General features: G+C 44.5%; 1 protein-coding gene across 5 annotated transcripts in view; it reads right to left on the bottom strand.

Moving 5' to 3' along the window:
• The window catches only part of STAT3 (signal transducer and activator of transcription 3), a 72986-nt gene that overhangs the window by 9696 nt on the left and 39483 nt on the right, over nt 1–23807 (bottom strand). For 4 of the 5 annotated variants that reach the window (XM_044247904.1, XM_044247903.1, XM_044247905.1 and 1 more), the window contains exons 2-14: nt 21645–21795; nt 19938–20082; nt 19076–19174; nt 12293–12388; nt 12023–12104; nt 11732–11826; nt 11403–11554; nt 6834–6992; nt 6631–6723; nt 5642–5701; nt 1953–1982; nt 1760–1853; nt 1600–1647 (exon numbers count right to left, since the gene is read on the bottom strand). In XM_044247904.1, the coding sequence (XP_044103839.1) occupies nt 1600–1647; nt 1760–1853; nt 1953–1982; nt 5642–5701; nt 6631–6723; nt 6834–6992; nt 11403–11554; nt 11732–11826; nt 12023–12104; nt 12293–12388; nt 19076–19174; nt 19938–20082; nt 21645–21772 (1281 nt within the window). In that variant the 5' untranslated portion in view covers nt 21773–21795. Of the gene's footprint in view, nt 1–1599; nt 1648–1759; nt 1854–1952; nt 1983–5641; nt 5702–6630; nt 6724–6833; nt 6993–11402; nt 11555–11731; nt 11827–12022; nt 12105–12292; nt 12389–19075; nt 19175–19937; nt 20083–21644; nt 21796–23807 lie in introns of those variants that run through there. The other variant, XM_044247906.1, reaches the window with a different exon arrangement.

The following is a 23807-nucleotide window of genomic DNA, read 5'->3' as shown; positions in this document are numbered from 1 at the left end:
CATGTGGACTCGATCCCAGGACCCTGAGATCATGACCTGAGCCGAAGACAGCGGCTTTAACCCACTGAGCCACCCAGGCGCCCCAATTCCAATTCATTTTTAAAACACTTTTTTCCTAACTATGAAAATAATTTATGTTCAGTTTAAAATACAATTATTATGGAGATAGGACAGAGCAGTCCCGGGCACTGACAGCAGCAAAAATGCATCAACACTGGCATATATTCTTTGAGAACTCTGGAACACATACACGAATGGACAAAAAACTGTGTAGTACGCTTTGCAAACAAATATACTAATTTACTACTCAAATGATTTTGCATCTTATTTTTTTCTTTTTTTTTTAAGTAGGTTCCACATCCAATGTGGGGCTTGAATTCATAATTCCAGATCAAGAGTCACCCATGCTCTACCCCATTTTCTTGCTTTTTCAAAACAAACATGCCACATACATTTTTCTATGTTGCTGAACTTCACTCTTAATAGTCAAGTACTAGGGGCACCTGGGTGGCTCAGTGGGTTAAAGCCTCTGCCTTCGGCTCAGGTCATGGTCCCAGGGTCCTGGGATCGAGCCCCACATCGGGCTCTCTGCTCAGCGGAAAGCCCGCTTTCCCTACCTCTCTCTCTCTGGCTGCCTCTCTGCCTACTTGTGATCTCTGTCAAGTAAATAAATTTTAAAAATATATTTAAAAAATAGCCAAGTACTATAAATTCATTTTTTTAAAAAAGGTTTACTGCATTTTAGAGAAGAGGGAAGACTGGCTCAGGACATAAACACCAGAAAAAGAACAGGGTGTCACAATCTTTTCAAAAGATTAAAAACCAGTTTCTGGGGGTGCCTGGGTGGCTCAGTGGGTTAAGCCACTGCCTTCAGCTCAGGTCATGATCCCAGGGTCCTGGGATCGAGTTCCGCATCGGGCTCTCTGCTCCGTGGGGAGCCTGCTTTCTCCTCTCTCTGCCTGCCTCTCTGCTTACTTGTGATTGCTCTCTGTCAAATAAATAAATAAAATCTTTAAAAAAAAACACAAAAAACAAAAACCCAGTTTCTGGTCACATTTACCTATTTTTTCTTTAAGTTTATTATTGACACCAAGCATTCAATAATCTGAATCAGAGGGAGAGAGACAATAAGGGAAATAGGGGGACTGGTTTTATTCTTTTTCTTTTTCTTAGATGTTTAACCCCAACTTAATTACAACCTTCAGTGGCCCCTCAGTGAGAAAAACAGGTCACCAAAAATGGAGCCAAGCCATCTCAGCCAGCAGAAGTTGGAAGGGGAATCTGGAAAGCCCCAGGCAAGGTGGAAAACTTCTTTTCTACCAAATGGGTGTGGGTAAGTCAGTCAGGGACTTTCCACTCCTCCTTAAAGATGAGCCAACTCCCACCAACTCCCAGGACCATCACGGAAATGCTCCAAGCTGGAGAACTCCAGAGCAGATGTGACTTCTGACCATGTCATTCTGAGCTGTGGTGATTTTTCTGTATGACTACAGCTTAACCACAGGTTGGTGTCTCTAATTCTGGGCAACAGGAAGGCTCTTGTTCTCTCCCCATCAAAGACGACCCTCCCAGGTGGCTCCCATCCCCAATAATACTCACATCACAATTGGCTCGGCCCCCATTACCACATCTTTGCTCTCTCAGGGTCTGTAAGAGAGGCAGGGAACACCTGTGTCACGTGAGGCTCCCCCTGCCACCAACCTCCCTCTCCCTCTTCCTGACTCCCCAGGAGACGGAGACCCAGGCTTCCCCCTCGTACCAGGTGTTTGAATTCTGCAGACAGGCTGCCATTGTTGGACTCTTCCATGTTCATCACTTTTGTGTTTGTGCCCAGAATGTTAAACTTCCGGGACCTGAATCACAGCAGAGAAACCAAACACGCAGGTGACTGGGCAGCCAGAAGACAAAGTCAGATTCAGCAAATCAAAAGGAAGCCTCTAGGCTGAACTTACCCTCTGAGAGCTGCAACATCCCCGGAGTCTCTGTGAAGAATATAAACTGGTGTTAATAAAACTGGCCCCGGGTTTCTTTGAAAAGTCTACTCTGAATACCTGTCATTTACTCTGCTGGAAAAACCACTGTTTTCCAGGAAATTTCTAGAAACGATTCAATTACATTTTCTATGGGCGACATGACAACCCTCTCCGTACCTACCCAGCATCACCTCTCCCTTCCCAAGAGACCCTTAGTTCTGCTCAAGTGTCCTTCCTGTGCCCACCTCCAGGGGATCCTGACTGTTGAGTACATCAGAAGCGGTCCTGAGGGTGCAGACATGACCTCCACTGTCTCCCTCAAGCTGGGAAGGAGTTACAACCCAGCTGGATTTACTTTTTCCACAGCTTCAACTGAACAGAAGCAAGGAAGCATAGGACCTTAATTACCAGAAGCAGCCATACTGGAACTCAGAAGGGAATGTTACAAAGCTGATGGTACTCATCATGGCCGAGGAGGCAGAAGGAAGATACTGGGTCCTGGGTGACATAAGTGAGTCACTAATCCCACTGTCAGGAACTTGCCCTAACTCTGCATTTCCAGTTACACTGGGCTGCAAATTTCCTTATTATTTAAGCCACACTGGACTTTCTGTAAAGGTTTACTGTTACCAGTAACTCAGACCATCCCATCTGGTATTAGCTGGAAACATTCCCCCCGGTGTGTCCAGTGTCTTTTGCTCTACTGTGTTTGAATATATGGTTTTTTATATAGTCGCATTTCTCATTCTTTCTTCTTTTTTTCTTATTTTAAGTATTATCTTAAAAGTGTTTCTCCATTGCTATATATGCACTAGTGTAGCTCCTATTTATTAATCGGAGCATTTTGTGTGGGTTTATAGATTAAAACTAATTAAAGTTTAAGCCATTCAGAAGATATCTTTCCATAGATCACATTTAAGAGTCTTGTTACCAGGATTTTTATTTGAGAGAGAGAGAGAATGAGCAGGGAGGAAGGGCAGAGAGAGGAGAGAGAAGGAGACTGACTTGGGGCTCGATCCCAGGAGTCTGGGATCATGACCTGAGCCAAAGGCAGCACTTAACTGACTGAGTCACTCAGGCGCCCCTCTAGATTTCTTTTTTAGAAAAAAAAAATTGTGTATTATACCTTTGATACATAACTGATGAACAATAAAGTGCACTACTGAAAATGTATGTGGATAAGGTCTGACATATGTATGTACATACGCTACACATACCTGTGAAATCACCAGCACCAACTAGATAATGAACAGACCCATGATCCCCAAAGTTTCCCCACGCTCATTTGCAATCCATTCCCGAATCCCACACCCCACCCCACCTCTGTCCCCAGGCCACCACTGATCTGCTTTCAGTCCTCATAGATTCATTTTCATTTCTAGAGTTCTATATAAATGGAAACTAAAGGACAAGTCTTTTTTTTTCTTCATTTGGCTTCTTTCACGGAGTGTAATTATTCTGAGATTTCTTATGCGTTGAAAGTTATCAGTAGTTCATTCCTCTTTATTGGTGAATAGTCCATTCATAGACAGACCATAAATTATGACGTTCCAGTGGCGCAGTTGGTTAGCACACACTTATAGATATGCCACAAATTGTATATTTGATCCCCAATTAATGGACATTTCTGTACAGCCCTGTGTGTGGATATATACTCTCATTTCTTTTGGGTTAATACCCTGGAGTGGAATAGGCGGCTCCTAGAGTAGGTGCATGTTTAACTGGTAGGAAACTGCCAAGTTCTTTTCCAAATTGGTTTTATCGTTTTGTGATTTTATCATCATTATATTATATATACATTCATCTACATGTACTTAAGATACATGAGTTTAAACATACAGATACATCTGATGGTTAGCAAACAGTACAACTTGAGTTTCTCATTCAAATCCTCTCCAACAGCAAGTCTTCCCAAAACTCCTTCCTGAATAATCCATCCTTTACTCACCAATTTGAGGTATCATTTTAAACATATATGCATTCTTTATATAAACTTGAAGGTCTATTTCTGGACTCAAGATTTTATTTCAATGGTCAATCAGTTTATTACTGCACCAGTAACACACTCATTTAGTAGCTGAAACTACATTTTAGTATCTGGCCAGGCACCTTCCCATACCACTCCCACTTATTTTTATGCATTAAAATTTTTTTTTCATAAGTGAACTGGTGGTCACCAGGGACTGGGAGGATTGGGAAACGGGGGCTTGTTGTCAATGGATGTAGTTTCCATGTTGCAACATGAAGAAGTTGTGAGATCTGTTGCACAACAATGTGAATATACTTAACACCATATACCTAAAAATGAGTAAGATGGTAAATTTTATGTTAAGATTTTTTACCCTAAAGATAAATAAATACATCCATTTTTTTTAAAAAACGATCTTTGTGGAGTGCCTAGGTGGCTCACTCGGTTAAGCACCTGCTTGCGGCTCAGGTCATGATCTCAGGGTCCTGGGATCGAGCCCCGTGTCAGGCTCCCTGCTCAGTGGGGAGTCTGCTTCCCCTCTCCCTCTCTCCCTGCTCATGTTTCCTCTCTCTCTCTCAAATAAATAAAATCTTAAAAAACCCTAAAAAACAAAAACTATCTTTGCTTATTTTTCTCATCTAAGCTACAACTTGAAGAGTTAAATTAAAGAGTTTAAGAAATTCTATTTGCATTTTGCTTTGTGTCATATTAACTGAGAAGAATCAACATCTTTATAATGAAAGTCTGCGATTCAGGAATATGATTATTTTGTTACTTTTTACAATATCGCTTCCTCATAAAATTTCATAATTTTCTTCAAAGAGCCCTTAAACATTTCTGTTGTTTATTCCAATATATTTGTTTACTTTTTTGCTTATTGTGAAATTATTTTTTCTATTATAATTTCTGACTGGTTAATGCTAATGTATGGCTGAAGTTATTACTTTGTTTATTAAACCTACTGCCTTCCATAAGTCCCTTATTTCATTAGTAATTATTTTCCAATCATTCTAATGGTTAATTTCCAGATACATACATCACCAAAAATGAAGGATAATTTTTTTTCTTTTTTTTTTTTATAGATTTTATTTATTTATTTGACAGAGAGAGATCACAAGTAGACGAAGAGGCAGGCAGAGAGAGAGATAGAGGGAAGCAGGCTCCCTGCTGAGCAGAGAGCCCGACGTGGAACTCGATCCCAGGAACCCGAGATCATGACCTGAGCCGAAGGCAGTGGCTTAACCCACTGAGCCACACAGGCACCCCAATTTTCTTTTTTCAAATCTCTTCAAAGTGTATGTGTATTTTAATTTTTGAAAAGTATAGTTAAATTTTGAGAAGTATGTATTCCATTATGTGGTGAAGCGTGGAACAATAAACAGCATAAATTTTTCCCATATAGCCAGGGTTTTATATGATATGCATAAATTACATTTATAGGCAAAAAAATTAAATGGAAACGGGGACCAGGGTCACAACAGCAATCGCAACTCACATCTGTATCACCAGCTTTATGATTTTGTTCAGGCACGTAAATGACAATGCACTACAAGACTTTTGAAAACTTTTGTTCAAAAAATGAAGATTCCCTGAATGGAGATGAAGTCTCTTAGGTCACATGATTATCTGTCTAAGTTCTCATTTCTGTTTCTCATTTGAAAAAAAAGAAAAAAGAAGAGTGAAGATACAGAGTACTTACTTGTCAATGCACACTTTAATTTTAAGCTGATAATTTAACTCAGGGAACTTGACCAGCAATCTGTTTCAAAAAAGGGGAAAAAAAAGTTTTTGAGTAAAGAAAAAAAATAACAGTTTACAAAGAAAAAAGTCAGTAGGCTCCCCGCCAAAGAACTCTTACTTAGAGGAATATAAAATTCAAAACCCTTTGTTTCTAAAAGGTGAAAAAAGCATAATCCCAAATTCCTCTTCCTGCTAGTAGTGTATCTTTGACCTTATGCCGAGTATCACCTCTTCGGGCCAAGAGGTACTGAAACAAAGCCCAAGAACCTCGAACTTGGACAAAGTTGTGAGAGATTCACAAAAGAATAGTAGAAGTTGTTTCATGAGAAGTATTACAGGAATACAAGCTCCGCAGCTGGTGTTCTTTCTGTTAAACCTGAAACCTAACACCAAGTTTCTGAAGAGGGAAATTTCACTGCAGAAGGGCAAACCCCAACATACCTGATCTTACTTAGGTGTGAAAGCCACACATACACCTCCTGCCCCCCACCTCCTCCCCCTCCAACCACCCCCCTACGCCCCCACCCCTCCCACCCTCCCCCCACCCCGCTGCAAGGCACACCACACCCATCTGCTCTGGGACTTCTTAGCTTCTGGATCTCAAAGCCTTACTCATTCTCTTAAAATCCTTAGGGAAAAGTAGGCTCCAAGAACAGAAAATAACCAGCATTATTCTGCCTCTGTTGCAGGACAGAAGGAGACACAACAGCCTAAGAATACAGGCCTGAAATTATAGGACTATGCCCAGTAATCTCCAAAAGAGATAACCATTCCTTGGCTTTTGACAGGAGAATCAAGGAACAAGCTGGTATTATGTCAACAAATTCCATACCTCCCATCCTACCGCCTGTGATGCCTAGAAAGGACAACCGTGGCCACCAACTCTGCTCTCATCCTAAGAGCGTCTCTCAATAAAATATCTAGCAAAAGAGGAAGTGTGGGGCCCACCTGACTTTGGTAGTGAACTGGACTCCAGTCTTGATGACCAATGGCCGGTCAGGATGCATGGGCATACACGGCTGCCGCTCAACCACGAAGGCACTGAAAGGCAAAGAGAGGGACAGCAGTCCACATGCTTCATGGTGAACCAGTCTCCGTCCTGTGCCTCCGAAGCAAGATGATAAAGGAAAGAAACCAGAATTCTACGTTACCTTTTCATTAAGTTTCTAAACAGCTCTACAATCCTCTCCTCCAGCATTGGTCGGTGCTGTACGATGGGATCCCCTTTGTAGGACACTTTCTGCTGCAACTCCTCTAGTTTCTTAATTTGTTGGCGGGTCTGAAGTTGAGATTCCGCTAATGAGGTTATCCTGCCAATAAAATAAGAAAGCTCTTAGTTACCTGAGTCAGTGTGCACCAGGGAGCTGGAGAAGAGGCAGGGAATCCCACAGATACAGACACCACCATGCAGACCCCTCAGATCAGACAGGGAAATTTTTTTTTTATTGTGGTAAAATACATATTACATAAAATTGATCATTTTAAGTGTGTAATTCAGTGGTATTAAATAAGAAAAAGTTGGGGGGTGGCTGGCTGGCTTAGTCAGGAGAGCATGTGACTCCTGATCTCGAGTTCTGAGTTCAAGTCCCACACTGGGCATAGAGTTTACTAAAAAAATTAAAATAAAAATAAGAAAAGGGGAATCTATTTTGTTTTTTAAAAATAGTCCTTTCTGGGGCACCTGGGTGGCTCAGTGGGTTAAAGCCTCTGCCTTCAGCTAGGTCATGATCCCAGGGGCCTGGGATCGAGCCTTACATTGGGCTCTCTATTCAGCGGGGAGCCTGCTTCCCTCTCTGCCTACCTGTGATTTCTGCCTGTCAAATAAATAAATAAAATCTTAAAAAAATTTTTTTTTAAATAGTCCTTTCCTAAAATTTAACATTTCAAAGAGAGAGCTAGGCACAGATCAGGTCATGATCCCAGGGTCCTAGGACAAAATCCTGCATTAGGCTCCCTACTCCATCAGGAGCTTTCTCCAGCATCTCCCTCTGCCCCTCCCCCTGCTCATGCTCTCCTCATGCTTTCTTGCTCTAATAAATAAAATCTTAAAAAAAAAAAAAAAAAAAAACAGGGGCACCTGGGTGGCTCAGTGGATTAAGCCGCTGCCTTTGGCTCAGGTCATGGTCTCAGGGTCCTGGGATCAAGCCCCACATCCGCCTCAGCATCCCCGCTGAGCGGAGAGCCTGCTTTCCCCTCTCTCTCTGCCTGACTCTCTGCCTACTTGTGATCTCTCTCTCTGTCAAATAAATAAATAAAATCTTTAAAAACAAACAAACAAAAAACATACTCCCAAGAAGCATGAAGAAGTGACAAGCATTTGAACAAGCATTCGAATTATGAAAAATATGAAATATAAAACTTGGCATTCACTGTCTTCATCTTAACCTGTCCTTGTACCAAAATGTAGGGACAGGGGAAACGCAATTAGACATCTCAAGAAGATGGTTTGAGCTAGCTCTGCCACTATCTGTGCAACCCTGGCCCCGTCCCTTCACCATCGCGGGTCTTCATGACCCCAGGCGTGACATTAGGAGTTGAAGCGCATGATTAATAAAGACTAGAAGACCTCAGAGAGAAGGTGTAGATGTGCTAGGGGATGGGGGTAGCGGGGGCAGGTAGGAACAGGACAGCTGCTGGAATTTCTGGGCTCCTTGACTCTCTTCTGGCACTTACATTTTCCCATTCCCAGAACTTAAGATTTTTGGTTCCCTGATCAGAAAGCACTTAAGTGGCCTGTGTGGCTCAGTTGGTTAAGCATCTACCTTCGGCTCGGTCCTGATCGAAGGGTCCTGGGATCAAGTCCTGCACTGTGATCCCTGCTGAGCAGGAGGTCTGCTTCTCCCTCTCCCTCTGCCCTTCCCCCACCCCCATCTCCCTCTTTGTGTCTCACAAATAAACAAAATCTTTAAAAAAAAATGTGGGACGCCTTCGTGGCTCAGTTAAACATCAGCCTTCAGCTCAGGTCATGATTCCAGGAACCTGGAACTGAGTCCCATGTCGAGGTCTCTGCTCAGAGGGGAATCCGCTTCTCCCTCTCTCTCTCCCCAGCTCATGTTCTCTCTCATCCTCTCTCTCTCTGTCTCTCAAATAAATAAATAAATAATCTCTTTTAAAATTTATTTTTTAAGAATGTATTTTTTACAAAGCACTTAAGGGCGCCTGGGTGGCTCAGTGGGTTAAGCCGCTGCCTTCGGCTCAGGTCATGATCTCAGGGTCCTGGGATCGAGCCCCGCATCGGGCTCTCTGCTCAGCAGGGAGCCTGCTTCCCTCTCTCTCTCTCTGCCTGCCTCTCTGCCTACTTGTGATTTCTCTCTGTCAAATAAATAAATAAAATCTTTAAAAAATAAATAAATAAAAAGCACTTAAAACTGCTTTCAATGAATTAACAAAATTCAAGGTTAGTGATATGAACAAGCAGGCTTTCTCATGTAGGGCTGTCCTAAATTTCCAGTTTCATGCTCTACACCTCCTGGGTGTCCTTTTATGTCAAGTTTCTCATAGTTTAAGCTGGTGCATCATGGGTACTGCTGGGCGTTGCACGTCAAGGATGCTCATTAAGGACATGCTGCATGAACAGCAGGGAAAGAGCAGATCAAGAATAATCCCACCAATGTGAAAATGTATAAATGACTACCGTATTTTCAGATTTTTTTTTAAGATTTTATTTATTTATTTGACAGAGAGAGATCACAAGCAGGCAGAGAGAGAGAGGAGGAAGCAGGCTTCCTGCTGAGCAGAGAGCCCGACGTGGGGCTCGATCCCAGGACTCTGCAATCATGACCTGAGCCGAAGGCAGAGGCTTTAACCCACTGAGCCACCCAGGCGCCCCTCAGATTTTTTTTTCAAAATATTTTGTTTATTTATTTGACAGAGAGAGACCACAAGTAGGCAGAGAGGCAGGCAGAGAGAGAGATGGGGAAGCAGGCTCCCTGATGAGCAGAGAGCCAGATGCGGGGCTCAAACCCACGACCCTGTGATCATGACCCGAGCCAAAGGCAAAGACTTTAACCCACTGAGCCACCCAGGCACCCCATCTTTTCAGATTTAATTAATGTATTGAGAGAGAGCGCATGCATGCACTGGGGTGGGGGAGCAGAGGGAGAGGGACAAGCAGACTCAGCACCAAGTGCACAGCTCAACATGGGGCTTGATCTCATGACCCTGAGATCAGGACCTGAGCCGAAATCAAGAGTTGGATGCTTAACTGACTGAGCTACTCAGGCGCCCTTAGAGATGACTATCTTTATGTCCATAGGTATAGTAACATATGGCGAGGGGGATGGCCACCAAAATACCACGTGTAGGGACGCCTGGGTGGCTCAGTTGGTTGGACGACTGCCTTCGGCTCAGGGCGTGATCCTGGAGTCCCGGGATCGAGTCCCACATCGGGCTCCCAGCTCCATGGGGAGTCTGCTTCTCCCTCTGACCTTCTCCTCGCTCATGCTCTCTCTCACTGTCTCTCTCTCTCAAATAAATAAATAAAAAATCTTTAAAAAAAAAAATACCACATGTAGGGACCTCTGAAGGATTGTTTGGGATTTTTTTTTTTAAATTTGATTGATTGATTGATTGATTTGACAGACAGAGATCACTAAGTAGGCAGAAGCAGGCAGACAGGGAGGAAGTAGAGGAAGCCGGCTCCCTGCTGAGCAGAGAGCTCGATTCGGGGCTCAATCCCAGGACCCTGGGATCATGACCTGAGCTGAAGGCAGAGGCTTTAACCCACTGAGCCACCCAGGCACCCCTGAATGATGGGTTTTTAAAAGACTTTTCTTCTCTTTATTAATTTTCTGTGTATCAACTTTTATCCCTTATAAAAAGCATGCATCACTTTAAGATTATTAGAATAACTAAAATTCAAACTTTGGTCTGTGCCACATAGTTAAAACCAAAAGCTTTATTTAAATTATTAAATAAAACAGGGCGCCTGGGTGGCTCAGTCAGCTGGGTGTCCGGCTCTTGGTTTCGGCTCAGGCTGTGACCTTGCAGGCATGGGGTTCTGCACTCAGTACAGAGTTGGCTTCGGATTCTCTCTTTCCCTCTCCCTCCTCCTCTGCCCTTCCTTCCATATGCGTGCTCTCTCTCTCTCAAATAAATAAAAACATATTTAAGATATCGCAACATAAATAAAATTTTATTAAAAAATTGTCCAGGGGCGCCTGGGTGGCTCAGTCATTAAGCGTCTGCCTTCAGCTCAGGTCACAATCCCAGCGTCCTGGGATGGAGCCCCACATTGGGTTTCCTGCTCCACAGGAAACCTGCTTCTCCCTCTCCTGCTTCCCCTGCTTGTATTCCCTCTCTGTCTCTGTCAAATAAATAAATAAAATCTTTAAAAAGAAAATTGTCCAAATAAAGTAAAACTTTTTAGATTTTAACTCTCAGACTTAACTATTTTTTTTAAGATTTTATTTATTTGAGATACAGTATGAGCACACACAAACCAGGCAAGGGGTAGACAGAGAGGGAGAGGGAGCAGCAGACACCCCCCCTCAACAGAGCAGGGAGCCCAATGTGGGGCTTGATCCTAGGACCCTGGGATCAGGGCCTGAGCCAAAGGCAGACGCTTAACTGACTGAGCCACCCAGGTGCCCCTAGGCTTAATCTGAGTCCATCCAAGTCTGCACCTATGAGATGCAGTCCACTCCTGAGTTTGCAGTTAGGATCGTAATTTTAGAACAGCATTCTAGAAAAGAAGGAAACACTCCTCTGTCATCTTTTACCAGTTTTCGAGGCGATCTAGGCAGATGTTGGGAGGGCCTCCAATGCACGCGATCTGTTGCCGCCTCTTCCAGTCAGCCAGCTCCTCGTCCGTGAGAGTTTTCTGCACATACTCCATCGCGGACAACAGCCCCGCCAACTCACTCACGATGTTCTGGTTGGAAACCAAAACAAAGTCAGGAAACATTTCCTCAGACCGTCTCTAACCACACTCTTTAGTCAATTCCAGAGAAGGAACTCATTAGAAACCAGGCAAGTTCTGCCAGGAAGTGCCGTGACCGCCCAGGTCGGGGGGGATGGTGTAGACAGGGAAGGTGGTCTAAGCTCTTACCCGTCGCATCTGGTCCAGCGCCGTGAGCATCTGCTCCAGCTGCTGCATCTTCTGCCTGGTCACTGACTGGTTGTTTCCATTCAGATCCTGCATGTCTGTGGATGAAGGAAAACCCCCTTGATTCGGTGGATTACTTTCGTCCTTAACCCTCCCAGAAGCACCAGAGCACCTCTGTGCACCACCTCCATCCCGGCCACCAAGTCTGAGCAGGCGCCCGATACACGAGTCCCAGGACTCAGGTAACAGACACACTTTCTCCAGCAGATTGTAATGTCTCTAACTGTCACTTGCCTCCTTGACTCTTGAGGGTTTTGTAGTTGAAATCAAAGTCATCCTGGAGATTCTCAACCACTTTCATTTTCTGTTCTAGATCCTGTTTAAAACCAACACACAAAACACACCAAAACAAAACAAAAAGGCAGAAGTGAACAAGAGTTTCCTGGGAAGAGGGAAAGGAAAGTTTCTGAGAATTAAAATGAAGCCAAAATCTCAAACAAGACACATGCAGGACCCACAGGCAATGTCCCCCAGGAAAGGCTTCCTGCCCACGACTTGCTTCACCTGTACTCGCTTCCGAACATCTTGTAGGTGCTGCTCTAGCATCTGCTGCTTCTCTGTCACCACGGCGGCTGTCGGGTGGTTGGCCTGGCCCCCTTGCTGTCAGAAAAGGGTATCAACACACACGTGAACACAGGAACTACGGGGAGCTGTCCAGTGCCATCGCACCCACCACCCTTCCTGTTTGGCTGAGGTGCTGCTGCCACTGGGAGGGGAAGGGATACTGGCCGCAAGCTGGGCGTCGTCAGCATGGTGCAAGGACACTACCCCCAAGTTTGGCCCATGTCCTTGCCTTGACCTTAGGCCAACTCTAAAGCCACTCTCTGTTGGACTACGGAACCACACATGGAGCGAAGACATGGTCCCTACCTTCAAAAACCTCATTCTAAGTTAAGTATGTTAAAAAAAAAATTCAGAACGGGGGTGCCTGGGTGGTTCAGTTGGTTAAGTGTCTGCCTTCAGCTCAGGTCATGAGCCCAGGATCCTGGGATTGAGTCCCCTGTTTGGCTCCCTGCTCAGTGGGAAACCGACTTCTCCCTCTCCTGCTGCCCCTCGCCTTGGCTCGTGCTCTCACGTGCTGTCTCATGTTCCCACTGCTCTCTCTCGAATGAAAAAAAAAAAAGAAACTTAAAAAAAAAATCAGAACAATTATGACAGCAGATCTTGGATGCCCACTTAGTGTAGGTGGTATCCGACACATTTTGGTGGCGTAATGAAAAACCACCATCTAGGGGTGCCAGGGTGGCTCAGTGGGTTAAAGCCTCTGCCTTTGGCTCGGGTCATGATCCCAGGGTCCAGGGATGGAGCCCTGCATTGGGCTCTCTGCTCAGCAGGGAGCCTGCTTTCCCCTCTCTCTCTGCCTGCCTCTCTGCCTACTTGGGATCTCTGTCTGACTTGTGATCTGTCTGTGAAAGGGATAAATAAAATCTTAAAAACAAAACAAAACAAACAAAAAAAACCAAAACAAACAAAAACCACCGTCCCAGAGGAGAAATGCGTTATTAAGAGAGAATACCTCATGGGACGTACCCTGAAAAGATCAAATAGCACATGAAACGTGAACATGGTACATTTTGTCAAAGTAGTAGGATATCTGGGGCACGTGGCTGCCTTAGGTGGAGGAGCTTGTGACTCTCGACCTCAGGGTCATGGTTTCCAGCCCCATGGTGGGTACAGAGATTACTTAAAATGAGTAAATCAATAAAAACTTGCTAAAAAAATGAGTAAGATACCTGACCCCCAAAAAAGACCACATAAGGGTGCCTGGGTGGTTCAGTCTGTTAAGCAACCATCTCCTGATTTCAGCTCAGGTCATGATCTTGGGGTTGTGGGGTCGTGGGATCGAGCCCCATGTTAGGGTCTGTGCTCAATGGGGAATGTGCTAGAGATTCTTTCCCTCTCTCTCTGTCCCTCCCCCTGCTTAAGTGCTTACTCTCTCTTGCCCTCAAATAAATCTTTTTTATTTTATTTTTATTTATTTATTTATTTTTAATAATTCAGCTTTTTTTTTTTTTTTAAAGATTTTTATTTATTGGGGACGCCTGGGTGGCTCAGTTGGTTGAGCAGCTGCCTTCGGCTCGGGTCATGGTCCTGGTGTCCTGGGATTGAGTCCCGCATCGGGCTCCTTGCTCGGCGGGGAGCCTGCTTCTCCCTCTGCCTCTGCCTGCCATTCTGTCTGCCTGTGCTCGCTCTCTCTCCCTCTCTCTGACAAATAAGTAAAACCTTAAAAAAAAAAAGTTTAAAAAGATTTTTATTTATTTGACAGAGAGAGATCACAAGTAGGCAGAGAAGCAGGTAGAGAGAGAGGAGGAAGCAGGCTCGTAAAAAGATTTTTATTTATTTATTTGACAGAGAGAGATCACAAGTAGGCAGAGAAGCAGGTAGAGAGAGAGGAGGAAGCAGGCTCCTACTGAGCAGAGAGCCTGATGCGGGGCTTGATCCCAGGACCCTGAGATCATGACCAGAGCCGAAGGCAGAGGCTTTAACCCACTGAGTCACCCAAGCGCCCCAATCTTTTTTATTTTTTAAAGATTTTATTTATTTACTCGAGGGCAAGAGAGAGAACACAAGCAGGGAGGAGGGGCAGAAAGAGAAGGAGAAGCAGACTTCCCGCTGAATAAGGACCCTGACATGGGGCTCGATCCCAGGACCCTGGGATCATGATCAGGGCCAAAAGCAACACTTAGCCAAATGAGCTGCCCAAATGTCCCTAAATAAATCTTAAAAGAAAAAAAAAAAAGCTGCAGACAGTACATATTGGTACGGGACTGAGGAAAGACATCATAGTCCCAGTTTTCCAAATCAGAAAATCCCCGTCTCAAAGACAGATTTCACACTGAGTCACCAAATCCTCCTGGCTCTGGGCTCCATAATCTCACAAACAGATCTCTAGTTCCACCGGGCTCAGCTCAAGCTCCAACTACTGATCTCTTTGCCTCTAGTCTCTCACTTCCAATCTGTCCTCTATACTGCTACCAGGCGTCTCCAAAGTAGACCCAAACATGCCAGTCCTACAGGGAGCCACTCTTTCCCTTTCCAACAGTCCCCATCCAAGCCCACAGAACACCAACTTCCCTGAGTTCAGGGAAGGCAACCGCCACCCCTATTTATTCTCTTCACAGTGAGAGTGACTCATCTGATTGGTGAGATTAGGAGAAAGACTGCACGCACAGATCTTCGAAGAACCCAGCACTTTAGCTGGTCCCTCTCTCTTCTACCTCTGCCTTCCTGGGGCACACACGAGGCAGGAGCAGGGGCCTGGTTTCTAGAAGCCATTCTAGGGGCCTCTCACTCTATGGTCAGTGGGTCCATAAGGATATCTGGGGACATACTGTCCTGCAAACCACCCCCAGATCAAACACAGGGGCAGGCATCAGAAATCCCCAATGGTTACCTGCCCAAACCACATTTTCCAGTCTTGTTTTATCAACAATACAGCTGACAGTTTACTGTTTTGGACTGCCCTGTCTATTTCTAAATTGGTACTGCACTTAAAGGGAAACAGATATGGTTCATTGCCACGCACAGAAGCCCACCTCCAGGACCAGTGTAAAACCTACCGGCTCCCTCTACTTCCAGGTACAGACATACATCTCCACCGAGCACATACCAATGCAATCTGATGACAAGGGAAGCTGACCCTGCCTGTGTTTCAGTCACCCCAAACTACCCACTCTTCCCCCCACACAGCATGCTCCCCACACACCATCGACTCGGGCTGGCACGCGCTTCCGCCCAAGGACACCTGAACTTCACCTTCAAACTCAGTGCAACTGTCTGCTCTCCTTTAAAACCTTATTCAACTTCTATAGGCAAAATTACTCACATCTTCCTCTATGTTTCTCTCACTTTGAGTGTCTGTATATCTATCATCCCAACTAGACTGAGAGCCCTGCTTGGAAGGGCTCACAACTACTCATCTTCCTAGCTTCTGGTGCTCTACCCATAAAAGACACTTAAGAACATGCCAGATGATGTAAAAAGAGAAAATTATAGGAAGGCCTGCATTAAGACATCAAGTATCCAATTTGTAGTTCTAGGTCAACTGTGGCAAACTTTCCCTTATAAAGGCTGTGGTACATATTTTTGGCTTTCTGGGTCATCCAGTCTCTGCTGTAAAGACTCAGCTCTGTCCCCGCAGCATGAAAGCAACCATAGACAACGTGTGTATAAACGGGTGTGGCTGTGTTCCCCAAAATTTCATTTATTTAAAAACAGGCATGGCAGGTTGGACTGAGGCCACGGGCACTGTCTGCCAACCCCGGATCTGTAAGATTGGGAACATCCGCAGGGAACCCGCTGTTCCCTTGCCTTTTGTGATCAATTTGGGAGCCTCTAACCAAATTAGCTTAAATTGAGTATTTTTATCTTACGGGACAGGATGAACACATAAAGGTTCTCCACAACAGAGAACTCCTGTGATGCAAGGGGGAGTGCCTCTTTGCAAGCTGGACTGTCTCCGGCGGCTCAAACAGTGAGTGTTATCAGTTCCCCCTCATGCATATCTGAGCACATCAGTGCTCTGCTCTGGGTTCTTCAGTGGGTTCTCATTCCTTACAGTAGTGGTGACCGTGACGATGATGACCACGATTGTGACAGCAATAGCGGAGAGCAGTTCAAGTTTACTTTGCACGTATGTGTCAGGCTCTAAGCACTTACAGGCACGAGTCAATGTAATTCTGTGAAGTGAGGTATGATGACCATTCCCGTGGAGGCACATTCCCACAGCCTGATGTTATCCAGCAAGGGGCAGAGCTACGAGGCTCAAACCCAGGCAGCCTGGCCCTTGAACCCTTGTGATAAACTGCTCTTCCAAAGCCCAGCTGCTGGGCAAGACTGACTAAAGAGATTCACAATATGGACCTTGACCTTTCCTTATCCAACCACATGCGGAATTTTCCACAGCTCCTCCCAACAATACATGCATTCATGCTTCCCTGTCTGAACACGATCTTCTCTATGCCTGGAGTGCTCTCTCCTCATCAGCCTGATGTACTTGTCATCAGCCTTAAGTCTTGGCTCAAACACATCTCTCTCTCTCTCTCTCTCTCTCTCTGTGATACCTTCCCCAACTCCCTCCGTTAGACTTAGATGTCCTTTTTTTTCTGTTCTTGCTACATTTTTGTCTTGTAAGAGAAAAAACTGTACACTTCTGTTCACAGCAGCATTATTCACAATAGCCAAAAGGCGGACGCCATCCAAGTGTCCCTCAACAGATGAATGTGTAAATAAAATGTGGTCTATATACAGCGGAACATCATTTAGCTTCTGAAAGACAGCAAATCCTGAGACGTGTTACAAGGATGAACAGTAAGGCATTATGGTAAGGAAAGTGACCCAGGCACAAAAATACAGGGTAGCAGTCCACTTCTGTGAGGTCCCAAATTCACAGAGACAGAAAGGAAAGTGGTGGTTGCCAGGGGCTGTGGTGAGATGGGAACGAAAAACTATTGTTTCATGGGTCTAGATTTTAGTTCTGTGAGATGAAAAGAGTTCTGGAGATGGCTGCACAACGATGTAACTGAACTCCAACACTATGAAGTGTACACTTGAAAATATATCAGATGAGGGCCTGGCTGGTTTGGTCGGTTTAGCGTCGGCCTTTGGGTCAGGTCATGATCCCAGGGTCCTGGGATCGAGCCCCGCATCAGGCTCCCTGCTCGGCAGGGAGTCTGCTTCTTCTCTCCCTCTGCCACTCCCTCCCCCAACTCACTCTCTCTCTCAAATAAATAAATAAAATCTTTTTTAAAAAAAAGATTCAGATTGTAAGTTTCATGTTGTGTGTATTTTAGCACAAATTTTTTTTTTAAAGAAGTGGGGCCAGGGGTGCTTGTCTGACTTTGGCCCAGGTCAGGAACCCAGGGTCCTGGGATCAAGCAAGCCCCACATCCAGCTCCCTGCTCAGTGGGAAGCCTGCTTCTCCCTCTTCAGCTCCCCCTGCTTGTGTTCCCTCTCTCACTATCTCTCTCTCTGTCAAATAAATAAATAAAATCTTTAAAAGTAAATAAATAGTAAAAAGTGGGGTCAGGGAAGAAAAAAAAGTCTCTGATTATAGTAAAGAAAATAAAACCCCCTCAGAGAAAGTTAAAAAAAGCCTCCTATAACCAACCACTGTGATGAGTCAATATATAAACTTCCAGTCATTTTATCATATATACCAATAATACATGCATATTATATACAAGTGTTTTTACTATTATGAATCAGATCTTTTCTTTCCTGACATTTTCTAACAGGTTACTGTAGCTATTACATAACTACGTAAGATTCTTAAAATACTTATCTTGAATGCAGTCATCTTTCTAAACTCTTGTTAATGCCAATGGCTTTTTTTTTTTAATTATTTCTCTTGGATCTTATAGGAAGACCTATCTATCTATAAATAAAGACAGTTTTGTCTCCAGCTTCCCAACACTTTTACATAATGTAATATTAAATGAAAAAGGCAAGATACAGAGAAGTAAACTCATCTAAATATAGTGTGTGTGTGTGTGTGTGTGTGTGTATTTTCTGTAGTTTGTATGAGCCTGGAGAAAGGTACTGAAGGATATATACCAGACTATTCACACTGGTCTCCTAGGAAGAGATAATAAAGAGAGGGAGGGACATTTCAGATTTTTGTAAAACTTTCTTCCTTAGGGTGCCTGGGTGGCTCAGTTGGTTGAGCGGCTACCTTCGGCTCAGGTCCTTGAGCCCTGGGATGATCCTTAAGCCCTGGGATCGAGTCTGGTGTCAAGTTCCTGGCTCCATGGGGAGTCTGCTTCTCCCTCTGAGCTCCCCTCTCATGCTCTCTCTCTCTCTCTCTCAAATAAATAAATAAAATCTTTAAAAAAACACAACTTTCTTCCTTATACTATTGTGACAAATTTTAATTTTTTGAAAAAGACAGTGCATTATGCACTCAAGAAAAAAAACTTCTTTTCATTGTTTGTAAGAAAAACCCCACATGGGGCCCCTGGGTGGCTCAGTTGGTGAAGCCTCTGCCTTCAACTCACGTCATGATCCCAGGGTCCTGGGATCAAGCCCCGCATCCAGCTCTCTGCTCAGCGGGGAGCCTGTTTCCCCCTCTCTCTGCCTCTCTGCCTACTTGTGATCTCTGTCAAATAAATAAATAAAATCTTTAATAAAAAAAAAAAAAGAAGGAAAGAAAAAAAGAAAAACCCCACGCATCCACTTTTCCCACGGAGGTCGTTGCACACTGTTATGACTGTGTAAGAGGGAGCCCATCTCTGCACACAAGAAGGGAAGTGGGTCTTCAGTGGTGCTTTGTTTCTTCCCCTGTCTCACCTGGGCTGCAGTGGCTGCAGTCTGGAGCAGGCGGGACTCTTCCCACAGGCATCGGGCCACGATTCGGGCAATTTCCATTGGCTTCTCCAGATATCTGCTCTATAAGGGGGAGAGAAAGAATGAAAAGCAGCAGTAGACCAAGGAGTTGTGGACCCAGAATATTACACCTACTACATGAAACAATAAAATGAGGCCCTCAGAGCCTGGCTGCCACCAGTGGGAGATGAAGGAGAGAACAGAAAAAAGACCGTCACAGTGAGCTGTGGACAGCTGTCCTTCTGTGACAGAGGGCATACTGAGTCTTTGGACACTAGGTTATCTTGGTGTCCTATGGAGGTGACAGACCTGGTCCAAGAGTTCTGATTACAGATTTTAAAATATTTAACATTTAAGAATAAATCATCTGGGATGTCTGGGTGGCTCAGTCAGTTGGGCGTCTGACTCTTGATTTCGGCTCAGGTCATGATCTCAGGGTCATGATATCAGTCCCCAGTGGAGCTCGCCCTGGGTGTGGAGCCTGCTTAAGATTCTTTCTCCCTCCTTCTGCCCCTTCCACCCCTTCCTCTCTTCAAAAAGAAAAAAAAAAGTCATTTTCCTATGAAACCACTAGCTCTGATCATGTCATTAAGATATACTAATGTAAGATGATTACTGTAACAATTTTGTCTCCAGCAGACAAAAGAAGTGTATTTCAGATAATGATGCCCAAGGTTGGGTATACAGAGGTTTGAGGAAGAGCTAGTAATTTCTCCTTTGATTTAAAGTACAAGATAGGATCTCATTACCTAGGCAAATGAGGAAAGAAATACTTCCTGGACAGAAAGCTAACAGCCTACTCTGCAGGGTCAGTTTTGCATCCCACCTGAAGGAACTGCTTGATTCTCCGCAGATTGTGCTGATAGAGAACATTTGACTCCTGTAGGAAACGGCTGTATTGCTGGTCAATCTCACCCAGGAGATTATGAAACACCAAAGTCGCATGTGATTCCTTGCTGGCCGCATATGCCCTAGGAAAAGGAAGAAGGATACAATGATTCTGAAACCAACACACACCTGCATACACACACACACACACACACACACACATACACACGCACACACCCCGGAAGGGTGCATGCGTGCATGCGGACAAATCACCATCAAGGTGGAAAAAAAACAAACTTGGAAAGGTGGAAAAAAAACCCAAACTTGATACTTTAACCCACTCCTCACTTTAGATTCACCTTGCTCGGCTGCAAGAAATATTATGAATTCAAAGATTATTAAAAATTATTCCAGACACTATTAGCCATTGCCATAGTCTATACTTATAAAATACTCAAGTGGGGGCGCCTGGGTGGCTTAGTTGGCTGAAGAGCTGCCTTCGGCTCAGGTCATGATCCCAGAGTCCTGGAATCGAGCCCTGCATCAGGCTCCCTGCTCAGCGGGGAGCCTGCTTCTCTCTCCCCCTCTGCCTACTGCTCTGCCTACTTGTGCTCTCTCTCTGACAAATAAATAGATTTTTAAAAAATCTTAAAAAAAATAAAATACTCAAGTGAAGTGGACAGATACGCTGTTTTGCTTTTTAAAAATCTCACTCAGTCAGCTCTGCGGTCAGATTATTAGTAACAAATAAGCAAACCCAGATCAGGATGCCCCATCTCCATCATCTCTGACTCACCTTCCTGGACCCTCTTCAAATTCTAGAAAAACTAGGTCATAGTCCTGAATTAAATGAAAATCAATAGGTAGATCTGAATACATTAGCATGAAGGAAAAAACAGTGCTTGCATGGCTCAGTCGGTTATGCATTCAACTCTTGGTCAGCTGGGGTCATGATCCCAGCGTCATGGAGCCTGCTTAAGATTCTCTCTGTCAGGACGCCTGGATGGCTCAGTTGGTTAAGCCGATGCCAATGCCTTCGGCTCAGGTCATGATCCCGGGATCCTGGGATCGAGTCCCGCATAGGGATCCTTGTTTCTCTCCGCCTCTGCCTGTTTGTGGGTTCTCTCTCTCTGACAAATAAATAAATAAAATCTTAAAAAAAAAAAAAAGATTCTCTCTGTACCTCTCCCTCTGCCCTTTCCTCTACTCTCTCTCTCTAAAAAAGAAGGGGGAAAAATGAAGGAAACAGTCCTTGGAATTCTGGGCCATCATATCTAAAAATGAGTCTGTTTCTCTTAAGTCTGTGTCACCATCTTTTAATTAAAGGGGAATCAGAATTACATCCCAAATCTCTACCTATGGGAGAACTGTCCTTGAGATAAAATATATTTGTAGCACATCCCTGGAGTGTCAGAACACACAGAGGCTCTCGCCAAGGAGACAAGATCCAAACCAGCCTTCGAGACATCTACCACCAAGCAGGCTGCTGTCCCAGGTGCCAAGAGACGGTTGCCTGCACACACTTCTAACATAGAACACATTTTGCAAGACGGAGAGTCTGTCTTTATCTCCTGATCGCTTTCACCCCATCACCTATACCCTTAAGTTTTTTGATGAAATAGCACAGAGTTAAGCTAGAACAGGTTAGGTCTCTTGACTCAAACCCAAACCTGACACCCTGAGGAGTTTCTCAGGAAGGACTTACCAATCCTGACTCTCGATCCAAGCAGCCAGAAACTGCCGCAGCTCCATCGGGAAGCTGTCGCTATACAGCTGATGAAGCTGCTCCAGGTACCGTGTATCGAGCTGCTGTAGCTGATTCCATTGGGCCATCCTGTGGCAATCAGGGGTCCCAACTGTAAACCAAAGCGTCCACAGGGTCACTGCAAGCCTTAGGAGGAGCAAACCACCTAGGAACACCCCATCTACCCAACACAGGCATAGGGCCCGTGATTAGGGATAAAAGATGCTTTGCACAGGATCCTCTGTGTTTCTCCCAGTTTACAGTAATACAGACATTTCCCCAGTCTCTGCCTCTGGAAGCACATCACAGCTTCTCCTGCACTGGATGCCACTGTGGGGGTGGCATCAGCCAAGTTCCAGAATCTGTTATCTAGCAGACAGTATGTGAAGTTGAAAAATAACTTTCAGATTTCCACTCCCTCATCTATAAAACAGAGATCATCATTCCCACCTCTCATGGCTGTTGAGATATTTCTGAAGAAGTTAGTAAAGTATATAGCATAAAGTCAGACCACAATGTGGGGGGATGTGACTGTTGAGGGAAAACAAAGCTAATTCCAAGAATACAGGCTTAAAAGTATAAGCAAGGACCTGTCTGAGATTCTCCAAGTCAATGAAAAGTAATTTTGTTTTGAAAAAAGTTCTCAGTTAACATAGGCAGCAATCTCTTCGACCTCAGCAGCAGCAACTTCTTCCTAGGAACATCGCCAAAGGCAGGGGAAGCAAGGGCAAAAATGAACTATTGGGATTTCATCAAGATCAAAAGCTTTTTGCACAGCAAAGGAAACAGTTAACAAAACCAAAAGACAACTGACGGAATGGGAGAAGATATTTGCAAACGACATATCAGATAAAGGGCTAGTATCCAAAATCTATAAAGAGTTTAGCAAACAACACCCAAAGAACAAATAATCCAATCAAGAAATGGGCAGAGGACGTGAACAGACATTTCTGCAAAGAAGACATCCAGATGGCCAATAGACACATGAAAAAGTGCTCCACATCACTCGGCATCAGGGAAATACAAATCAAAACCACAATGAGATACCACCTCACACCACTCAGAATGGCTAAAATTAAAAAGTCAGGAAATGACAGATGCTGACGAGGATGCGGAGAAAGGGAAACCCTCCTACACTGTTGATGGGAATGCAAGCTGGTGTAGCCACTCTGGAAAGCAGTATTGAGGTTCCTCAAAAAGCTGAAAACAGAGCTACCCTGCGACCCAGCAACTGCACTACTGGGTATTTACCCTAAAGATACAAATGTAGTGATCCGAAGGGGCATGTGCACCCTAATGTTTATAGCAGTGATGTCCACAATAGCCAAACTATGGAAAAGAACCTAGATGTCCATCAACAGATGAATGGATAAAGAAGATGTGGTGTGCGTGTACACACACACACACACACACACACACACACACACAGGAATACTATGCAGCCATCAAAAATTGAAATCTTGCCATTTGCAACGACGTGGATGGAACTAGAGGGTATTATGCTTAGCAAAATAAGTCAGTCAGAGAAAGACAACGATCATATGATCTCCCTGATATGAGGAAGTGGAGATGCAACATGGGGGGTTTGGGGAGTGGGAAAAGAATAAATGAAACAAGATGGGATTGGGAGGGAGACAAACCATTAACAGGCTCTTTTTTTTTTTTTAAGATTTTATTTATTTATTTGTCAGAGAGAGCGAGAGCAAGAGTCAGCACAGGCAGACAGAGTGGCAGGCAGAGTCAGAGGGAGAAGCAGGCTCCCTGCGGAGCAAGGAGCCCAATGTGGGACTCGATCCCAGGACACTTGGGATCATGTCCTGAGATGAAGGCAGCTGCTTAACCAACTGAGCCACCCAGGCGTCCCTATTAACAGGCTCTTAATGTCACAAAACAAACTAAGGGTTGTGGGGGTGGGGAGGAGGGTAGGGAGAGGGTGGTGGGGTTATGGACATTGGGGAGGGTATGTGCTATGGTGAGTGCTGTGAAGCGTGTAAACCTGGCGATTCACAGACCTGTACCCCTGAGGCTAATAATACATTGTATGTTTATTAAAAAATTTAAAAATTATATTTAAAAAAAAAGCTCTCAGTTGAGGGACGCCTAGGTGGCTCAGTCGGTTAAGCG

Source organism: Neovison vison, chromosome 5, assembly GCF_020171115.1.
Source record: "Neovison vison isolate M4711 chromosome 5, ASM_NN_V1, whole genome shotgun sequence".
NCBI classification, from domain to species: domain Eukaryota; kingdom Metazoa; phylum Chordata; class Mammalia; order Carnivora; family Mustelidae; genus Neogale; species Neogale vison.
The sequence above is the reverse complement of the archived record's forward strand: the minus strand, read 5'-3'. Positions and strand labels throughout refer to the sequence as shown.